Source organism: Callorhinchus milii, unplaced genomic scaffold (genome assembly GCF_018977255.1).
Source record: "Callorhinchus milii isolate IMCB2004 unplaced genomic scaffold, IMCB_Cmil_1.0 Scaffold6, whole genome shotgun sequence".
In the NCBI taxonomy this organism is placed as follows: domain Eukaryota; kingdom Metazoa; phylum Chordata; class Chondrichthyes; order Chimaeriformes; family Callorhinchidae; genus Callorhinchus; species Callorhinchus milii.
Window position 1 is genome coordinate 18,149,733 of NW_024704747.1, and position 17,479 is coordinate 18,167,211.

Consider the following 17,479-nt stretch of genomic DNA (forward strand, 5'->3'; position numbering starts at 1 on the left):
CAATCAAACGGTATTGCTCGGCATAACGGTAGATACTCCTGGGGTCACAGGCAAGGTCCCTCTGTTGTCAGGGGGGCAAACATGTGTTCCATTATGAAGCAAGATGTTTGGCAATGTTTTATTCCTGCCATCCTTATTCTTGGGTCAGAGGACACTTCTGCCAGGGCTCTCAGTGAGGAAAATGTGCAAAGCGCACAGAAAACCTGGAATGGCCATCAATTAGGGGGTGGGAACGAGCAAGACTTTAAAAATACAAATCGGGCTCTACAATGCGACTTGTGCTAATAGACTATTGTTCGAGGTACCTTTAAATAAGTAATTAATGAAATGTCCCTCAGAAACGAGTGTAATCTTTTCTCCATCATTCAGGGAACCCTTGTGCCCTGGAACCCTGTGAGCTCACAGTCCGCATTTTAAACACCAAACTCTTGCTGTCAGAAATGGTACTTTGTATAATATCTCATCTCCTTTGCTTGCAGACCCCAAGATTGTCTGCCCAGATCTTCCCTGTAAAACAGGTAGGTTTTGAACACCACAGTTCGATTTAATACTTGTCCCTTAAAGAGTCGGTTTTCCTCTGTAAAACTCGGATGTTATTAAAAGTAAAGCCGCTCATAAGAGTTTTGCTAGTTGTGAAACATTGAGTATTAGAAATAATGCTCGGTTGCATGGAGGGATACAGCACAGAAATAGGCCCAACTAGTCCATGGCATTGTTTATACTCCACACAAGCTCTCACCCCTCCTAAGCCCTCTACTCTACCGCTCCGTTCCCGAAGTAAGGACAAGAGCATCAGCTGTGTCTGGTTAATTGCTGGGTTGTATGTTAATGTCTTTCTATGGTATTGCCTGTGAACAACTAAGGGCCTCACGATAGTGCAGTGCTCCCTGAGACTGTTTTGGAAGAAAGCAAATTGTACATAGTCAGTCACAACTGTGGTGTTGTGGTGTCAATTCTTAAAGGGGACTGAACACTATAATCACAGGGCATTTGTTCCTTTCCTTGGGGGCGGGGGTGGGGTTGGTGTGGGGCAGTGGGAATGGGGAATGAAGCTCCCCAATTTTCTGACTCCTCTGGAACTTTTTCCCTCCTGTATTCGGATTTCGCTTGGAGCAGAAGTGAACAGGAAGGATATTCTATTGAGTATCAATTGAGCAAGCAATTGGTACTATCTAGAATTCGGTGGTGGTGTGGGGGGTGAGGTGTACAAACAGTGTTGGCCTCTGGAGCTTAAGTCCCACATCAGAACATTTTTCATAACCCATTACCCAGTTATGAAACCCATAATAATCCATTTCATAATCCATTACCCACCGGTTACTTGACTGTAAACTTTAGTCCATCAGAAATGGTTGTCTACAAACTAGAATCCACTGCGTGGGACAGAAGGCAGACAAGGTTAAGGGGGCTTATACCCTCATTACGATGATCCAGGGGCCAAGTAAACACGTCCTCTGAGCTTTGTGCACATCATTCAGCACAAGGAAGCTCTGAAAATCTTGTTTTATACCATAGAATCATAAGCGTACTTAAAGACAGGCCACTCAGACCTCTTGTGTCTGTACTGCTGCTCACTCCATCACTGGAGCTCTCTATTTAGTTCCTTTCCTCTGCGCTTTCTCTATTGTGTCTGTGCTGGCGAGTACATTACTTTGGAAGCCCCCACCTCTCTATTGCCAAATCCCCTCTTCATGTGATATCAATAGCACTTGTATATGAGATAATCTGCTCCCAAGCTGTCTTCAGTTGCTTCAATGCTACAATGATATTGGAAAGCCAGGGTTTGTGTGACTACATCGCTTTGTAACATTAGGAAACACATTGAACGTGAGGGGAGCACATGGGACATTATGTATTAAGCTTCCAAGGTCTACCCAAGAACCTTTCTCCAGCTCAGGAACATTTAAGATACCAGCATGGTATGATGAGAAATAATTGAGGGTCAGTCAAGCTACTGAGCCAGGAAGAGCTGTCAACTCTTAGAGAATCCCCATCCTAAGGAAAACCTGCAAGATTGGACAGCCGGTTGGAACCAGTGGTGAGCAGTTGCGTTCATTTGTGATACAGATTCTGGATGATGATGATGATGATGTGCAATTCATATCAGAATCCTTCTTCCTGCTTATTCCCCCTCAGCCAAGAGGGAAAGGTACCATAGACAGGCAAACCCTCTTAGTCCACTGGGGGATTGACACCTCCTTGATCTAAAAGAGATAGAAAAATGGACAGATATACTCACAGAATAAAGGGAATGAGGTACATGGGCTGAGGTACCTTCTTGAATCACCAGAACTTGGAGTTGATGGATATATAAATCTCTTGGAGTGAAAGCACATATATCCTTGGAACACCAGTAAAGTGGATTCAATAAAAGAATATACAACCTAGGGACCAACAGAGATGTGGCTGATATACCCTTTACAGTGAACATCACAGATGTGTTGATACTCCCGGCCGAACTGAGACGAGAATATAATGGATGGATATTCTCAGCGTGTGACAGAAATGGTAGTGGACGATATAAATCCACTACTCCATCTGGAGATAGCTGAGGTGGACCAATTTCCCTGGAAATCCATTGGCTTTAATCTCCTGGATTGCCATGGGGATGAAGGCCATGTGCAGGTGGGGCAGCACCGACAACACCCCAGGAGTTCCCTGCAAGCCACAGAGTGTTGCTGCCTTTCAAATGATGCAGCTGGGAGACCAGAATAGAGTGTGTGTGTACCGAACAGACACAATCAGGTGATTGCACCTCTGTATGCATGAAGGAGTCTGAATCACGAGAGGCTTTGTGGGTCTTGAGCAAGAGACATCAGAAAAGTTACCACAGGGATGCCTGGCTTCTAATGGCTGTGCATATTTTAATCCTTCAATGCCAGTTTCTCCTATCATTTGTGAATTCACCAAGGTTGGATTGTTTACCCATTAATAGAGAATGTGAGCTGAACTCAGTCTGTCGTGGGACAGCATAGCTTTACTTTGCTGCGGATGTGCTGTTGTAAAAGGATCCCGTATTAATAAATAGGGAACTCCAGATGTGGTGTACACAACCTATAGAGCTTTGCTCCGATGCCCATCTGAGCTCCGGCTTGCATGAAGTTGACGACTCAAAGAGTCTGCCCTGATATGTTAGGTACAAATCCTTTTGCAAATCTCACAAGTTAAACCCCAGTGGCACTGGGAAACTGAACTTTTCTATGTTCAAGTATTCCTCAAGCAAGAATTCATTCAATACTGGGGTAATTTACCCATGTAAAATGGAGGCAGTAGAAGCTGTGGGGACTGAGGTCTGTGTTTTCTTGGAGCTGTATCAGCTGCTAGTGCACATGAAGGGGAGAAACGGGCAATACGATACACTTAGAACGTTGCACAAGATGGCAGTGGGTACATGATCTCATCGTGTGTTCCTCATGCGAGCTGTGTACGAGTTACACCAGTGTTACCACTATGCAAACGTCTATTACTGAGTTGAGGAAATGCAGACAGTAAAGGGAGCGTTAGGCTCTGTACAGAGGAAACTGCCCTAAAGGGGAAAAATTCCACCTGGGTCAATGTTTTCTCAGCATTTTGAAGCATGCAGAGTTTGGAAAATTCTTAAATCCAGTCATTAATTAAGTTAGCTTTCTGCAGGCTCTTTTCAAATCTCCACACAAAGTTTGAATTTAGGAGTTGGCCAATTTTCTGCACGCTGAAATACTAAAAGAAATATTGTGAGTCTAGCCTGGGTGGAAATTTCCCCTGGCCTTTGCACTATTAAAACTGACTTGTTTGAGACACTACCCTGTGCTTTATAAATACATGTTGTTGTTGTTGATGCTCCACACGTCTAAGGCCGATTTTAGAAAGGACCCAAATCCTCAAAGACTGCGTACGCTGAGCCACGCACTGTACTGAAGTGAGGGGAGAATATAATAATATTAGTCCTTGCATTTGAATCTGTGCCTTTCACATGACGAAGATGTCTCAAACTGCTTCACAAGATTTACCAAAAAGTGTATTTTGCAGGCAAATGCAGGGGCCAATTGGTGCATGGTAATGTCTCACAAATAGCCATTTTATACAGCAATAGATCAGCCATGATCCTATACAATAACAAAACCTGCTCGAGAGGCTGAATGGCCTACTTATGTTCCTAACAACAGCAACTTGCATTTATATAGCGCTCTTTCCGTGCCTCGGAGCGCTTAACAGCAGTGTGGCTTGATGCCGAGCCAAAAGGGAGTGGGGTAGGTGACCGAAAGCTCAGTTGAAGAGAAAAGCCTTCAGGTGTGATTTGAAGATGGCAGAGAGGGGGCAAGGCAGATTGGGAACATAGTGGCTGAAAGCACAGCAGCCAATTGTGCAGCAGAGGGGTCGAGGAACGTGCAGCAGGCCCGTGTCAGCTGAACAAGGGTAGAGGAGTGGGGTGTGAACAGATTGGAGAGGTAGGGAGGTGCCAGGGCGTGAAGAGATTTGAAAGTGAGGATCTTGAAATCGATCCGTTCTGCAAGAACTGAGATGATGGGTGTGCGGAACCAGGTCCGGGTGAGGACACAAGTGGCAGAGTTTAGGAACTGAGCTTCTGAATGATCTGGGGGATTCTTGGCCAGAACACTTGGAGAAACTCCCTTCTCTTTAAGAATAGCGTTGCGACATCTTTAACGGCCACCTGAAGAGGCAGACAGATTCAACGTCTCGTCTGAAGGCTGGCAGCTCGGACAATGCAATGCTCCCCCCAGAATTGTATTGGAGCATCAGCCAGAATTATATGAGTTCAAAACCCAATGTGGGGCTTGAACCCACAACCTCTGACTCGGAGTCAGAAGTGCTACCAGTAAGCCGACTGAGACCTGTTGTATGCACTGTGCCTGGATGAGCTTTGCATCAGGACATCTCTGCTGCCTGCGATTTGTCTTTCACAAGGAACCCCTGCGGGCTAACAAGGGAGTGAGTCAGTGTTAAGATCTGTTTGGAGACCAGTCAGTGTTAGTGAGGCTAAACTCTTCTCTTTAATCGTTTACAGATATCATAGATTCTAATGCTGCGTACTCCGACTTGCTACCTTTACCGTCACTTGGGATGCACACCTATTACCCCTATCCCACAATTTGGCAATTTTTAACAACACTGCGAAACAAGCAGGAATCGCAACTTATCCCGGACACAGACATCTTCCCCAAACTGGTGGCAAGCATGGCTTACGTAGCTGACAAAGCTAAGTTCACCACTGGAGATGAACGGGAGAAATGGACCAAATTGCTCATAGATATTTTTAAGCTGGTTTACAATGATATAACTGGAGATACTGCAAAAGCCATGGGGATCTGTTAGAGAATGTCAGCGGGGCGGTCTCTGGGAGGTTAACCTGACCCCTTGCTAGGTGCCCGGTTAATTTGTAGTCACCAGCTTCTCACTCATATTTAACGGCAGGGTTATATTTTGTGGAATTTTCTTAGAAAATCCAGACATCAGTGACGCGGGAATGTTGTTCCAGCTCATTGTATTTTTGGAGTTTGTTTGCCACCCCCCATTCCTCCCCCCCAGCTAGGTGATGTACACCAGGTCACCAGAAAGAGCCCTGATTCAGATTGCCTAAATCCCGTTAAGAAATAGCGCAAATTGACCCTGGTGTATCTGTGCTATTGAAGCGGGTCGATGCACCCGTCTTTTTAAAAATGGGCCCATTATAGACTTCAAGCAGCCTTCTGCGGTGTGGCTTTGAGTCCTGAATGGTTGGCTCAAGGGGTCGGCTGGATGAGAGCCTAGCGCATGGTGAATTTTCAATGGCTTGGATGCAGTCATGCTGGGAATAACCACTTTTGTACCTTGTAAGTCAATTGGTTTCCACATGACTGATATTAGACTGACCTTAGCAATGTATGGAGCAAATTCTGTGCTGGATTGCATGCACCTCAGCACCTCTCCGAACTTCCACTGGACAGAATAGCCTGTATAATCCTTTGGGTAACGCACATTTCTCTTTGCCTTTCCGGTGTTTGAACATGTACGCCGATTGTATTTTGCTTAATAATAAACACTACACTTGACCGCCAGAGATTAGCTGTGTCTCAATAGTGATGGGTGGGAAGGGTGAAATGGGAATAAGGAGCTGCCTTTATCTTAAAATTTTAAATCCCGTGAAAATGGGGGAAATGCTCAATCTCAGTCCTGATCCGTTAAGATATCTATCTGCAGTTCTTAAAAAGAAACTGGCTGCCAAATGAAAACAACAACTTGCATTTATATAGCGTTCTTCACCAGGGTAGTGTCTTGGAGCGCTTAATTAGGATTGAATTTGAGAAACCTTTCACATTTCCACAGGAATACAAATTTTAAGATAAAATGGTCATACAAGCTAAGAGTAGATGTAATTACAGTCGTAGGATGTCCTACAGTCCCCAAGTGCTTTGGGATGCTACCCTGCATGAGGGGTGCTATATAAATGCAAGTTGTTGTTAAGATATGCCCTCTTTCCCCCCTGTACTTCTTCTCCACCCACATGGCCATTGCTTGAAGCTATTTCACTGTTATTGGGTGTCCCCATTTCCATGTGGGCTGAGTAGAGAGATGGCAGCTTTGCCGATCTGCACCACACCTGCCCTGCAATAAAACATTTCATTTTGTGTTCTCTCCCTCACTTCCCCCCCACCTCCAAATCCTCTGACCTGCTGTTAGGAGAGCAGGTCAGGGGTAATACCCCAATACTGGGCGATGGCGGGAGAGGCGGTTTCACTTCTTCCAGAGACACTTTCAAAAAGAAAATCTAGGAAGAAAAACTTACGTTTTTGTAGAATTTTATTGCATTGAAATGTCTCAAACATGCGTTTTTTAGCTGGTTAGACTTGAGCTGTATCCCAACGCACACTCTGGGGTCCCCAAGCCTTGGCCCGTCCAGAATTAGCTAAGCAGGATACATCCCTCCCGGGAGAGAGTGCATATTCCATTCCAATAAATGTCTCAGGGAATTTTCATGTGTAGGGGAATGCATGGAGCTCTGTTTTGGAGCACAAGGGGAAACTCCCTTCTCGTTTCCAAATAGCGTGATGGGATAGTTTAACATCCATCTGAAGAACAGACATCATCTTAAATATATCAGCTCAGAAGATGGCGGTCTGATGAACAAACAGATGGTCCACTCCTGCCTGAATTTGTGACTGTTGTTATAGATTCCCCTCCTATCTGTTCCACATCCACATGATGTACTTCTTCCCACTCAGCTGCAAAGATCAGAACAATGTGGGCAGTAAGGAAAATGGAGGGGCAGGTCAAGCTACCTGAAGAGATCCAGTTTTTATTATTAATAATAACAATAATCCATGCCATTGAGATGTCTCAGAGCACTTCACAGATTTTTTTTAATGCTGTGACTGTATTTGTAAGTGAACCCAGCAGCCAATTTGCACAAAGAAAACACTCCGCAAACAGGCATGAAGCGAGTGAGTGGCCAAATGACTAACCCAGAGATTTTATTGCTGAGGAATGCTCGAATCCGCCAAAATATTTATAGAGAGACTGAGTTCACGTGTTTAACTATTAATCCGCAGGAACTAGCGTGAACCTGCACTGAGTGCTCTTGTCTGCTCCTTCTCCTTACCCCATGACCAAATTCCATAACACACCCATTAGGGTTGTGCTGCTGCATCCCTGATGTGTCTGTATCTGCACACTTTCCTGCTGAAGGTTGGAGAAGGGTGAAGGCCAGTCACCAGAGGCTGCGCTCGTTCTGAAACTGTTTGCAGAAGAAAACAAGAGAATGCAATGTTTAAATCTGTCAGATGCTTCTCCTGCGTGACATTCAAACCTTTTTCTTTCTACGATAGCAGCAGCCAGGAAGAGATGTGCTGTCAAGGCAAGAGCCCATATAAAGCAGGTCTTATCCAGAGACTATTTGTGGCTTTTATTCACCAGAGAGAGGAGTTGGGATCAGCAGTCAATCCAGCTTGGGAGTGTGATTTGGGTTTGAGGTGGGGTGGAGATGAATGATGTCCACAGTCGGAGCAGGACTTTAGACCTCCATTAGACTGAGCCTCATCTACCAACCTATCCCACTCGCCGGTAACACTTCGTGCTGGGCTGAGGGGATTCCAGCACTCAGCTTACTGGGTCAGAGACTCCCAACGGAGGCCAGAAATTCCACGCAGTCTCAGCTCACGAGACTACTGTCCTAAAGTTGAAGTTGTCCAGGAATGTGGACATGCTTCAATTCAATCTAAATTTAGAAACCGCTTCGTTTTAAAACCTGTGGAAAACTGGCTTCCAAACTAAGACTGGCTTTAAGATTGTTTTGGCTGATCTGCTGACTCTTAAATTTGAAGTCAAAATGATCCCTCAGGCTATAGTGGAAGTTTGGGCCTCTCGTGAGCTGGCTGGAGGTGTTGACGATGAACGGGCCAGAATTTGAGACTATTTAAATGGCGTGGAATTAGTGCTTGGGAGCAGATGCTTATGAAGCGTTAAGGTTTTTGCTGGACGTGTGCCCGGAGCTGGCTCTGGAAATGGTGTCGGCGTTTACTCAACAAACCAAAACCTGATCCCAGTACTTTTCCAAAAACAAGTCGATCGATCTGTCCGTGAATTGTTGTCCAGCTCATTCCTTTCTCGCTACCTCCCCAGTGTCTGGCCTGCTGGCTGTCTCTTTGCCTTGTGCCCTGCTGACTGCAGTGTGCAGAGCTCAGTCCGTGCCAAGGAAAAACTGCAGAGGCTCGCAAGGTTCATACACAGCTGCTCTGGACCGCTCTGCCCTGCTGTGCTTTATACACTCGCGCTGAGCTCCGCCATTAGTCATGATGGTCGGTTCACCATTGGCAGCTCAGACAGCCGGGGTGGGAGTGATCCCCATAGATTGAACTTCACAACATCTGGCAAGATATTTATGGGGCATCACTTTCTCACTCACGCATTCACTCTTGGTTTTCGCTCGTTCTCTCTCACACACACTCCTTCACCTCTTTCAATCACTCTCTCTCACACACACACGCACACTTTCTCTCTGTCCTTCTCTCTGAGGCCAGAATAAATGCTAGCACACAACTTTTTTGTAAATGAAAGGTAGAGTACTTCAACAAGCTCCTGTGATGGAGAGGCATTGCCTTGTGAGCTCTGTCTGTCCTGCAGCACAGCCTTTACTGGTGACAGGACTTGCTCACACAGGAGATGAGGCTCCTGCAGAAGGTTACTGACAGGCAGGAGCATCAGAACAGATCTTAGAGGTTTTCCATTCAAAATTACACAGAGTTTGGAATTTATTGCCTCAGGTGACTGGGTGAATAAAATCATTGAAGGGGAACTGGATAAGCAGTGGAGCAGTAAAAACATTGCGTAATTTGTAGGTGAGGCTAATTTGTGCACAGCGGTTTACCACAAGCAACAACAACAAAATTACATTTGTATAGAGCCTTTCATGTCGGAAGGATGTCCCAAGTAGTGCTGTGGGATATTTAAAGTCCAGGCATAGACACAATCTTGGTTTATTGTGTTACCCATAGGACCGCACCTAATAATCTTTGCATCTGAGACGTCTCAAAGCGCTTCACAGGATATACTGTAAAGTGAATTGATTGTATATTTTGTGGGCGAAACTCAGCAACCAATTTCACACATCAGTGTCCCACAAACAGTCATGGATTGAGTGACCAATTTATTTATTTATTTATTTTGAAGGAATTATTACCCCTGTAAACAGAAGCGTGTGGAGTAAGGAAACTTGCCCAACATTTTGCTTGCTGAGAATAGAACCCAGGTCTCTCGCTTGCGAGGCGAGTGCTCTAACCACTGAGTTACAGGACTCCACCTCTGACAATGCAGTGCTCCCCCAGCTCAGACCGTGAGCTCAAAGTGGGGCTTCGACTCACATCCTTCTGACTCTGAGGGAATGAGAACGCTGCTGACTGAGCCAGGCTGACACCTGCTGTCTGGCTTTCTCACTCTCTCTCTCTCTCTCTCTCTCTCCGCCTGTGTTTATTTTCTGTGTCTTCAGAGCTCGCGGTGTCAGAGTGCACGCAGCGGCCGGTGGACGTGGTGTTCCTGGTGGACGGCTCGGAGAGGATGGGTCAGGGCGGTTTCACGCAGGTGCAGGAGTTTCTGGAGAAAATGTCGAGCAGGCTCATCCTGGCGGACAGGCACAATGATCCCTCCAGCGCCCGCCTGGCCTTGTTGCAGTACGGCGGCGACAATGAGCAGGAGCTGGCCTTCGGGCTGAGCTACAACCTCACCCTCATCGCCAATGGCATCACCCAGATGAAGTACATGGACTCTGCCTCCAATGTGGGCTCGGCCATCATCTACGCCATCCACAATGTGGTGCAGAGGCCAGGCAGGTTTGCGATCCAGGGCGCCCGCAAGAATGCAGAGCTCTCCTTCGTCTTCATCACCGACGGTACCAGCGGCCAGAAGAGCCTGGTAGAGGCGGTGAGCGCCATGAGGAAGCACAATGTGGTGCCCACGGTCATCGCGGTGGGCAAGAACACGGAGATGGACATGGATATCCTGCTCCAGATCACCCTGGGGGAGATGGCAGCGATTTATCGAGCCGAGGATTATTCCCACATTCTACACTCCACCTTCTTCGAAAGGTTCCTCAAGTGGATCTGTTAAGACTAAAAGTACCGCGAGTCGCACTTGCCAAGAATACCCCCGCTTCCCCTCCTCGTCCCCCCCACGGAATTCCACCTAATCTCAGCCTACATTTGTCTTTTTATTTTAAATCTCGTAGAAATTCAGGGTAATTATCCAGTTTGTCCTTAATTCACAAGCTGGTTTCTTTTCCGGCTCCTGTGCGGAGACTAATTTAAGATTATTCAACAAATCTTACATTTTAAGACAAAAGCAGTGATATCGCAGGCTAAGATCAGGTGGTATTTCAGATTTCTGATCTCTTTAATAGTTTCCATTATCCAGGAAAGGGTACAAAAAAAAGGTGCTTTTTTTAAAAAAATATATATACATATCTATTTTTACATCTTTTATCTCTTCAGTTTTGTACGTTGCCAGCTTTTTTTCACATCTTTGTTGAACTATAAGCAATTTGAATATTATCACAGCTTGCTAAACCACAACAGCTCTCTCCATTTCCAGGCTGATTGTGCTTTAATCCAATCGCTTCCCTTTCTCCCCTCCCTCCGCCACCCTGTTTCTTTATGTCATCGTTTCTAAGTGTGCACCGATCATTTCCGCATGCATTGAACTTTTGAATCTCTCTCTCTCTCTGCTGTCATCAATCACTGGGAGCCACTTTAGTGCCAAGCTCCACTCCTACTGATGCGCGTGCACTGAACGAGGAGTCAATCACTCCAGGCAAAACAGTGTGTACAAATGTTTAACATGTGAATACAGGGCAATCCCTTCGCAATGCACTTGTCTGGGCTCATTGTCTCAATTCCTTGCGTTATAATGAGGCACGTGTTATAATAATGGTTGACTTCTGCTTGGTGAGTTACCGTTGCCATCACTCTCTCTGCCAGGTAGCATTTCCTGTGCACGCACAACGCCCAGGAGTAAGATACACATTCGAGGCAAACAGGAAGTGGCTAGCAGTGACCTGATGACCAGGAAGTCGGCTTTTTTTTTGCGATGATGGAATTTGGATGGCATCATTTAGGGTTTTAAGTAAGTGAATGTTGCGGTCCACAACCCAACTGCATTATAAGCAAACCTGCGTTATAGTGAGGTACATTATAACATGGTTAGCCTATATGTTAATGTCTGTTGGTAACAAGTTCAAATCAAATCCTACTCTTTAAAGAGGGCATAAACATTGTCTTTTAAAATCGGTGTGGTGGGCTACTTGGGTGTTTCCCCTCCCCTGTTTTTGAGGCAGAATTAAATTCTGAAGAGGAGAGATATAAAGGGTAATAATAAATCATAATAATCCTTGAATTCGATATAGTGCCTTACTGCTTCATTGAAACATCTCAAAGTGCTTCACAGGATTTTATTGTAAAGTGTAGTGACTGTACGTGTAGGAGAACATTTAAGATATAGGAAAAGGGCAGGAGAATGGGAAAGTGCAGATGCCTCTTTCGACGAATCACTGCGGGCACAGTGGGCCAAATGACCCCCTTTGCTGTACATTTCTTGTGCGACTAGATGGTGCTGTTTCGTGGTTTAAAAAAAATTCGCCCAACAGTGCCATCTGATGACTGAGCTGTGTTATTATGTGAAGATGCCACATTGTACCTAAATTCCTCTGAACTCTGGTTCAGCCACCCCTGCAGTAAACTTTGGCAACACCAGTCCAGTGTTACAGCAGAAGCTTTCTGCCCGTGACTGGGGAGAGGGGTGGAGAATTCTTTTTTGACTACGCAGAGGTTCGTTCAGGCATCATACCTTGCCAGGAGCCATGTTTGAGGCTGAATCCATTTTGGCTTTGATCCGCAAAGATAAGTGTAAAACGGGATGGGGAGGTGAGGAGAAGACAGGAGAGTGGAACTAAATGGACAACTCTTTCAGAGAGCCATTGCACGCACAACGGTCAGTCTTGCTGGTTGGGGATCGGTGACATTAGGAAAGGCCTTTTGTGCTGTAATTGTGCACTGTTCTTTGGTTGGATTTCTTTAGTTTCCACCACAAATCCTCCGCACATAAGTCTAACCCATGCCTCAAATGAGACAATTGACCTTGAGTGGGCAGAAAGATGGCGAGAATTTGACACTATTTGAAAGTTAACGCGCTGGAAAACACAAGAGCTTTGTAATATACCTTTCTGATCCTGCAGCGGACAAAGTATTCAATGTGGATCAGGTCAGGATGTATTTTCATTCTGTCTGCTGCAGTCAAACTTGAATCATTCTGTAACAAATAAATAAAATCAATAGAGTTTCCAAACTTGGTTTCCTGCCTGGTTGATGTTTTTCTTCCGAGTTTGAGGTGCCCCACATTCCTGAATCCTGCACCAGGACCTGTCTGTCCAGAGCAATGGAGGGAGGGGGTTGGTAGGTGATCTCATCCTTACAGAATATCCATCCTGCTATCACACCATCCAGTGTCCTGGCCTCAGGCACCCTTCCTGGCAACCTGTTCCAGTCATTCGTTACCATCTGGGTAAGGAAATATGTTGGTGAGATCAGCCGTGAAATTAACCTTTACAACTCTGACCTGTGTCCTCGTATTCAACAACAGCAACAAATTAAATTTTTATAGCGCTTTTCATGTCAGGAGGACTTCCCAAGGCACTGGACAGTGAGGGATCCACACCCAAGTTGATGGCTGGGATCAGGAAGGGTGGCGTGCAGGGAGGGTAGGGGTAGGAGGGTGACAGAAGGCACGCCGGTGGACAAGGAGGGTCTTGGAGCGGGTCTTGAAGGAAGCAAGGGAGGGAATGAGGCGGAGGGACTGTGGGATGGAGTTCCAGAGGGTGGGGACAGAGAGGCTGAAGGCCCGCCCGTTAATGGTGGGGCGGGTAAGGCAGGGTATGTGAAACAGGCCAGAGCCCGCTGAATGGAGGGAGCGGTCAGGTTGGTAGGGGGTAAGAGATCACAGAGGTTCAAATGCCTCTCTGAAACATTCAAATGTCTGGTGCATCAATGGTACATTGTTCTGGGTTTACACTTTCAATCCCATTTAGAATCTTATATAACCTTTTCTAAGGTCACCTCTGATGCGTCTCCTTTGAAGACTGAAGAGCCCTAACTTGTCTAATGGTAGCTCGTAGCTCATTCCTCTAACACTGGGGATCGTCCTACAAACAGCCACAAAATGAATGACCAATTCTATCTGAGGGATTGTTGGACAAACATCAGGACAAAATTCCCTTCTTTTTTTGAAAAGTCTCATTGGAACAGGAAGAATCAGACCTCCAACAATGCAGAACATCCCCAGCACTCCATTGGAACGTCAGCCTTAACTGTGCGTTCAGAGTCCCAACGTGGGACTTGATCTCACAATCTCTGGCTCAGAAGCGAGAGTGCAACCAATTGAGCCAGGCTGACACACAATAGTTCCAAGATTTGGAGGATGAGTGTTGGTGCCACTATGACATTTTTCTATATAACCGCTCATTCTAATGAGCATTAAAATATACCCAACAAACTAATGGTCTCATTCAAAGGATGGTTCAGAGACATGGGATTTGAACCCACAAAATCTTCTGACCTACAGGTGAGAGTGATACCAACTGAGCCAGATATGGGGATGGTGGTGGTGAGGAAAGTGATTGGACAGGAATGAAAGGAAAGGTAACAATGTAGGAAAATTCACAGCTAGTTGAGGACTGCTAGCTATAGTTTCACCCACAAAATATACAGTCAATTCACTTTACATTATATTTTGAGAAGTCTCAAAGACGTGATAAGGCGCTAAATCAAATGCAAGGATTATTATTATTATTATTATTATAATAGGAAGTCAATTAATTCAGGGGCTTTCCTTGTAACCGAAAGGGACATGTGTTTCTGTTGTTTTGGAACTGGTCAACCCAATACCCCAGGCGAAACTCCTTTGATTTTGACCACCAAAAGCTTATTTAATTATTGTTTCAAAAGAAATAGGACAACAGATGTAGAGATATTTGCAATCTGATTTAATGACATCAACACACAGCAGAAGTCATTGTGTTAAACCTTTATAGCCTTTGAAACATATAATGCTGTGCAATACTCACTGCTATAATCTCAAGGCAACGTCCGGTGTGGTTTATTTTTAAGCAAATAAAAGCAATTACAGCAGAATAATAATTTCAATACAGAATTCTGCAAAAGCTACCAATTTAATTTAGTCATGAAAGATATAATAAACTGCAGAAATCCCAGTCATTGCACCAATTGCACCCCTATCTGTCTTGTGCAAAAGACATCTCAAGCTTGCGTTCATCAATATTTTCACTGCCCAGATGAGAAGCCCCTTGCTGTTTCCCGTTGTGATGTGGGCCCGAAGGGAATTTTGCCCCGAATCCTGCTGCAATCTGTAAAATAATAATCCTTGCATTTGATATAGCACTGTATCATGTCATTGAAATGTCTCAAAGTGCTTCACAAGATTTTACTCTGGAATGTAGTGACCATGTATTTTTTTAGGCAAACACGGCAGCTAATTTGCGCTCTGCAAAAGTCCCACAAACAGCAAGGAAGTCAATGACCAGTTTTATCTGGGGGATTGTTAGACTGCGATTTAATTTTTCGGCCAATGGACAGCATTTCTCACATTGCAGCGTCAGCCTAGACCAGTGGTGGCCAACCCATGGCCCAGGGACACGGAGGTGACCCGCAGACCATCAAGAAGTGGCCCCGCTGAACATTCACAGCAGTCAAGGAGATGTCGCAATCCTGCCTGTGGACACCTGACAAAAAAGAGAGTGCTTCTCCATCAGACAGACGGGGTAGTGTACATTAACCTCCAAATCTACCATTGTTTCCTTGCTAATCAAAGATGGAATCTACCACAAGCATTTGAGAAATCAAAGTGTAAAAGGCCTCCATTAAGCTTTGTGCTCATTTAAAAAAAAACACCACAACAGTGTGGATAATGTATGTGTGTGTATGTGGCCGAATTCAGGAGAGGACTCAGCTGCAGAGTTTGTATGAATGGGATAGTTTTGGAAGAGGGAAATATCATATCAACAAACCTCCCGACAACAGCATTGGAGTAGGAATGATTCTCCTGCACAATCCAGAGCTGAGCCCCTTGTGCTGTTCCCATTTACAGGGATAGGGGCAAGAGCACCAGGCAGGGAACGGACCCACCGCTCTCCACACTACGTGCAACACAGAGCCGAATGTCCTACAAATTGCATTGAGCTAACACAACGCATTGAGGGAAATTGGTGTCAGATCAAAATATGAATTGATGGGTAGTTTCACTCACCTAATGTCCACGTCCTCCACGTCCTCCATGCCCATGGCCTCCATGCTCATGGCATCCTTGGTCATGGTCTTCATGCTCATGGCATCCTTGCCCATGGCCTCCATGCCCATGGCCTCCATGCCCATGGTCTCCATGCCCATGGCATCCTTGCCCTTGGCCTCCATGCCCATGGTCTTCATGCTCATGGCATCCTTGCCCTTGGCCTCCATGCCCATGGCCTCCATGCCCATGGCCTCCATGCCCATGGTCTCCATGCTCATGGCACCTTTCCCATGGTCTTCATGCCCATGGTCCTTACAATCTTTCGGTTGGCAATATTTTGATGGCTGAGGGCCTTTGTACACCTGCTGCTCTGTAAGGAAAATAACTACTGTAAATATACAGCAGACTCTGGTTACAATTGTACAAATTTGTATCACAACCTTCTCCAACAAGCTGATGGGCTGAACATAAGGCCACACACACCAAGTGCACCTATTCCCATTCACATGGGGGACATCAACAAACCCAAGCAAAGAAGAAACCAGTTTTCAGAGTGAGACCTTCTCTGAGTCATTGGGGGTGATGGTAGGGAACGTGGAAAGGGCAGGGGATTTTCAACGGAGTGTCTGACATACATGGAAACCCAGTATCGTGCTTAAGAGTCTCCAAACCAAACTGGAAATTTCCATTTGCCTAGAATGGAGAGCACATTCTCATCCTGGAGGGCCATACCTTGCTCAGAGCAGGGAGATGGGACTAAATGGATAGCACATTGCCAGATGGACCAAATGGACCTCTTCTGTACTGTAAAATTCTATTCTATTATTCTATGAAATGCTTCCACCTGCTAAAAGCATTGCTGCAGTCGTCATACAATGTTACTGTTGCACACCTCCCTCTACAGAGGACTGTGGCTTGATGCTGCTCTGTGCTGGAGGCCCTGGGAAAACTCAAAAGATTTCACTGACCATCAGAGTCCCAAAATAGCCTTGTTATTGCCTTAAATTCAGTTTCCCCAGGGGTTAGATATACTCCTATTTTCTAATTATTAGATATACTTTATATCAGGACATGCAGGTTGCAAAATTTGACCAATTTTCTTTAGTTCTTCAAATAAAACCGAAGATACAGATTGAAAATTAAAGACTGTGCTTAAGAAATTCTGGAGCTCGCTTTGATCCGATGAACATGGATTGAAATCTTGTTGGCATGAATTTCTTGTAACGGCATTACTCATGCTTCGACCTAGATTTGAGGTGATATTTCTAAAGATTCCCATCTCGTCATTGTAGGGCCAATGTGACACACCCACGACAATGAACCCTGCAGGTGTCTACAACACTTTCCAAGGTCTTTACTCTGTGTGGAGTCTCAACACATTTTTTTTGCAGGAATTAAAGGAATATAAAATGACAATGAAAATGAATTGTTTCTTACGCTGATCACACATCTCAAATGGCGTTGCTCACCTGAAGGAAAAACAAAACAGAGTACTGTTATTTCTTACTTGACTATTGGAACTTATGTCAAAGATCAGATATGAGCAAAGAAGCTTCTGTTTTGCCGTGTATTAATAATAATTATAATCCTTACATTTGGTAGAGTGCCTTTCACATCTCAAAGTGCTTCACAGAATATATTGTAAAGTGAATTTTCTGTGCGAAATGTGGCAGGCAATTGTATACAGCAATGTTATGGATTGAGTAAACAATGTATTTAT

At 45.1% G+C, this 17,479-nt stretch overlaps 2 protein-coding genes across 2 annotated transcripts in view; one reads left to right on the plus strand and one right to left on the minus strand.

The window, feature by feature from the left end:
- Nucleotides 1-12,804, plus strand: part of col6a2 (collagen, type VI, alpha 2) — a gene marked incomplete at its 5' end in the record, with an annotated part of 41,688 nt that extends 28,884 nt beyond the window's left edge. Inside the window, 2 exons of the mRNA XM_007900055.2 lie at nt 480-518; nt 9,959-12,804. Coding sequence (XP_007898246.2) covers nt 480-518; nt 9,959-10,575 — 656 coding nt within the window. The remainder of the gene's footprint in view (nt 1-479; nt 519-9,958) is intronic.
- Nucleotides 12,805-14,582: 1,778 nt separating this feature from the next.
- On the minus strand, nt 14,583-17,220 carry LOC103182885 (cleavage stimulation factor subunit 2-like). Its single transcript, XM_007900057.2, has 3 exons — nt 17,197-17,220; nt 15,778-16,129; nt 14,583-14,878 (listed from the first exon to the last, which is right to left on the minus strand). Exons 1-3 carry the CDS (start codon nt 17,207-17,209, stop codon nt 14,689-14,691), a joined length of 555 nt encoding a protein of 184 aa, XP_007898248.2. The 5' UTR covers nt 17,210-17,220; the 3' UTR covers nt 14,583-14,688.
- Nucleotides 17,221-17,479: the final 259 nt, after the last annotated feature.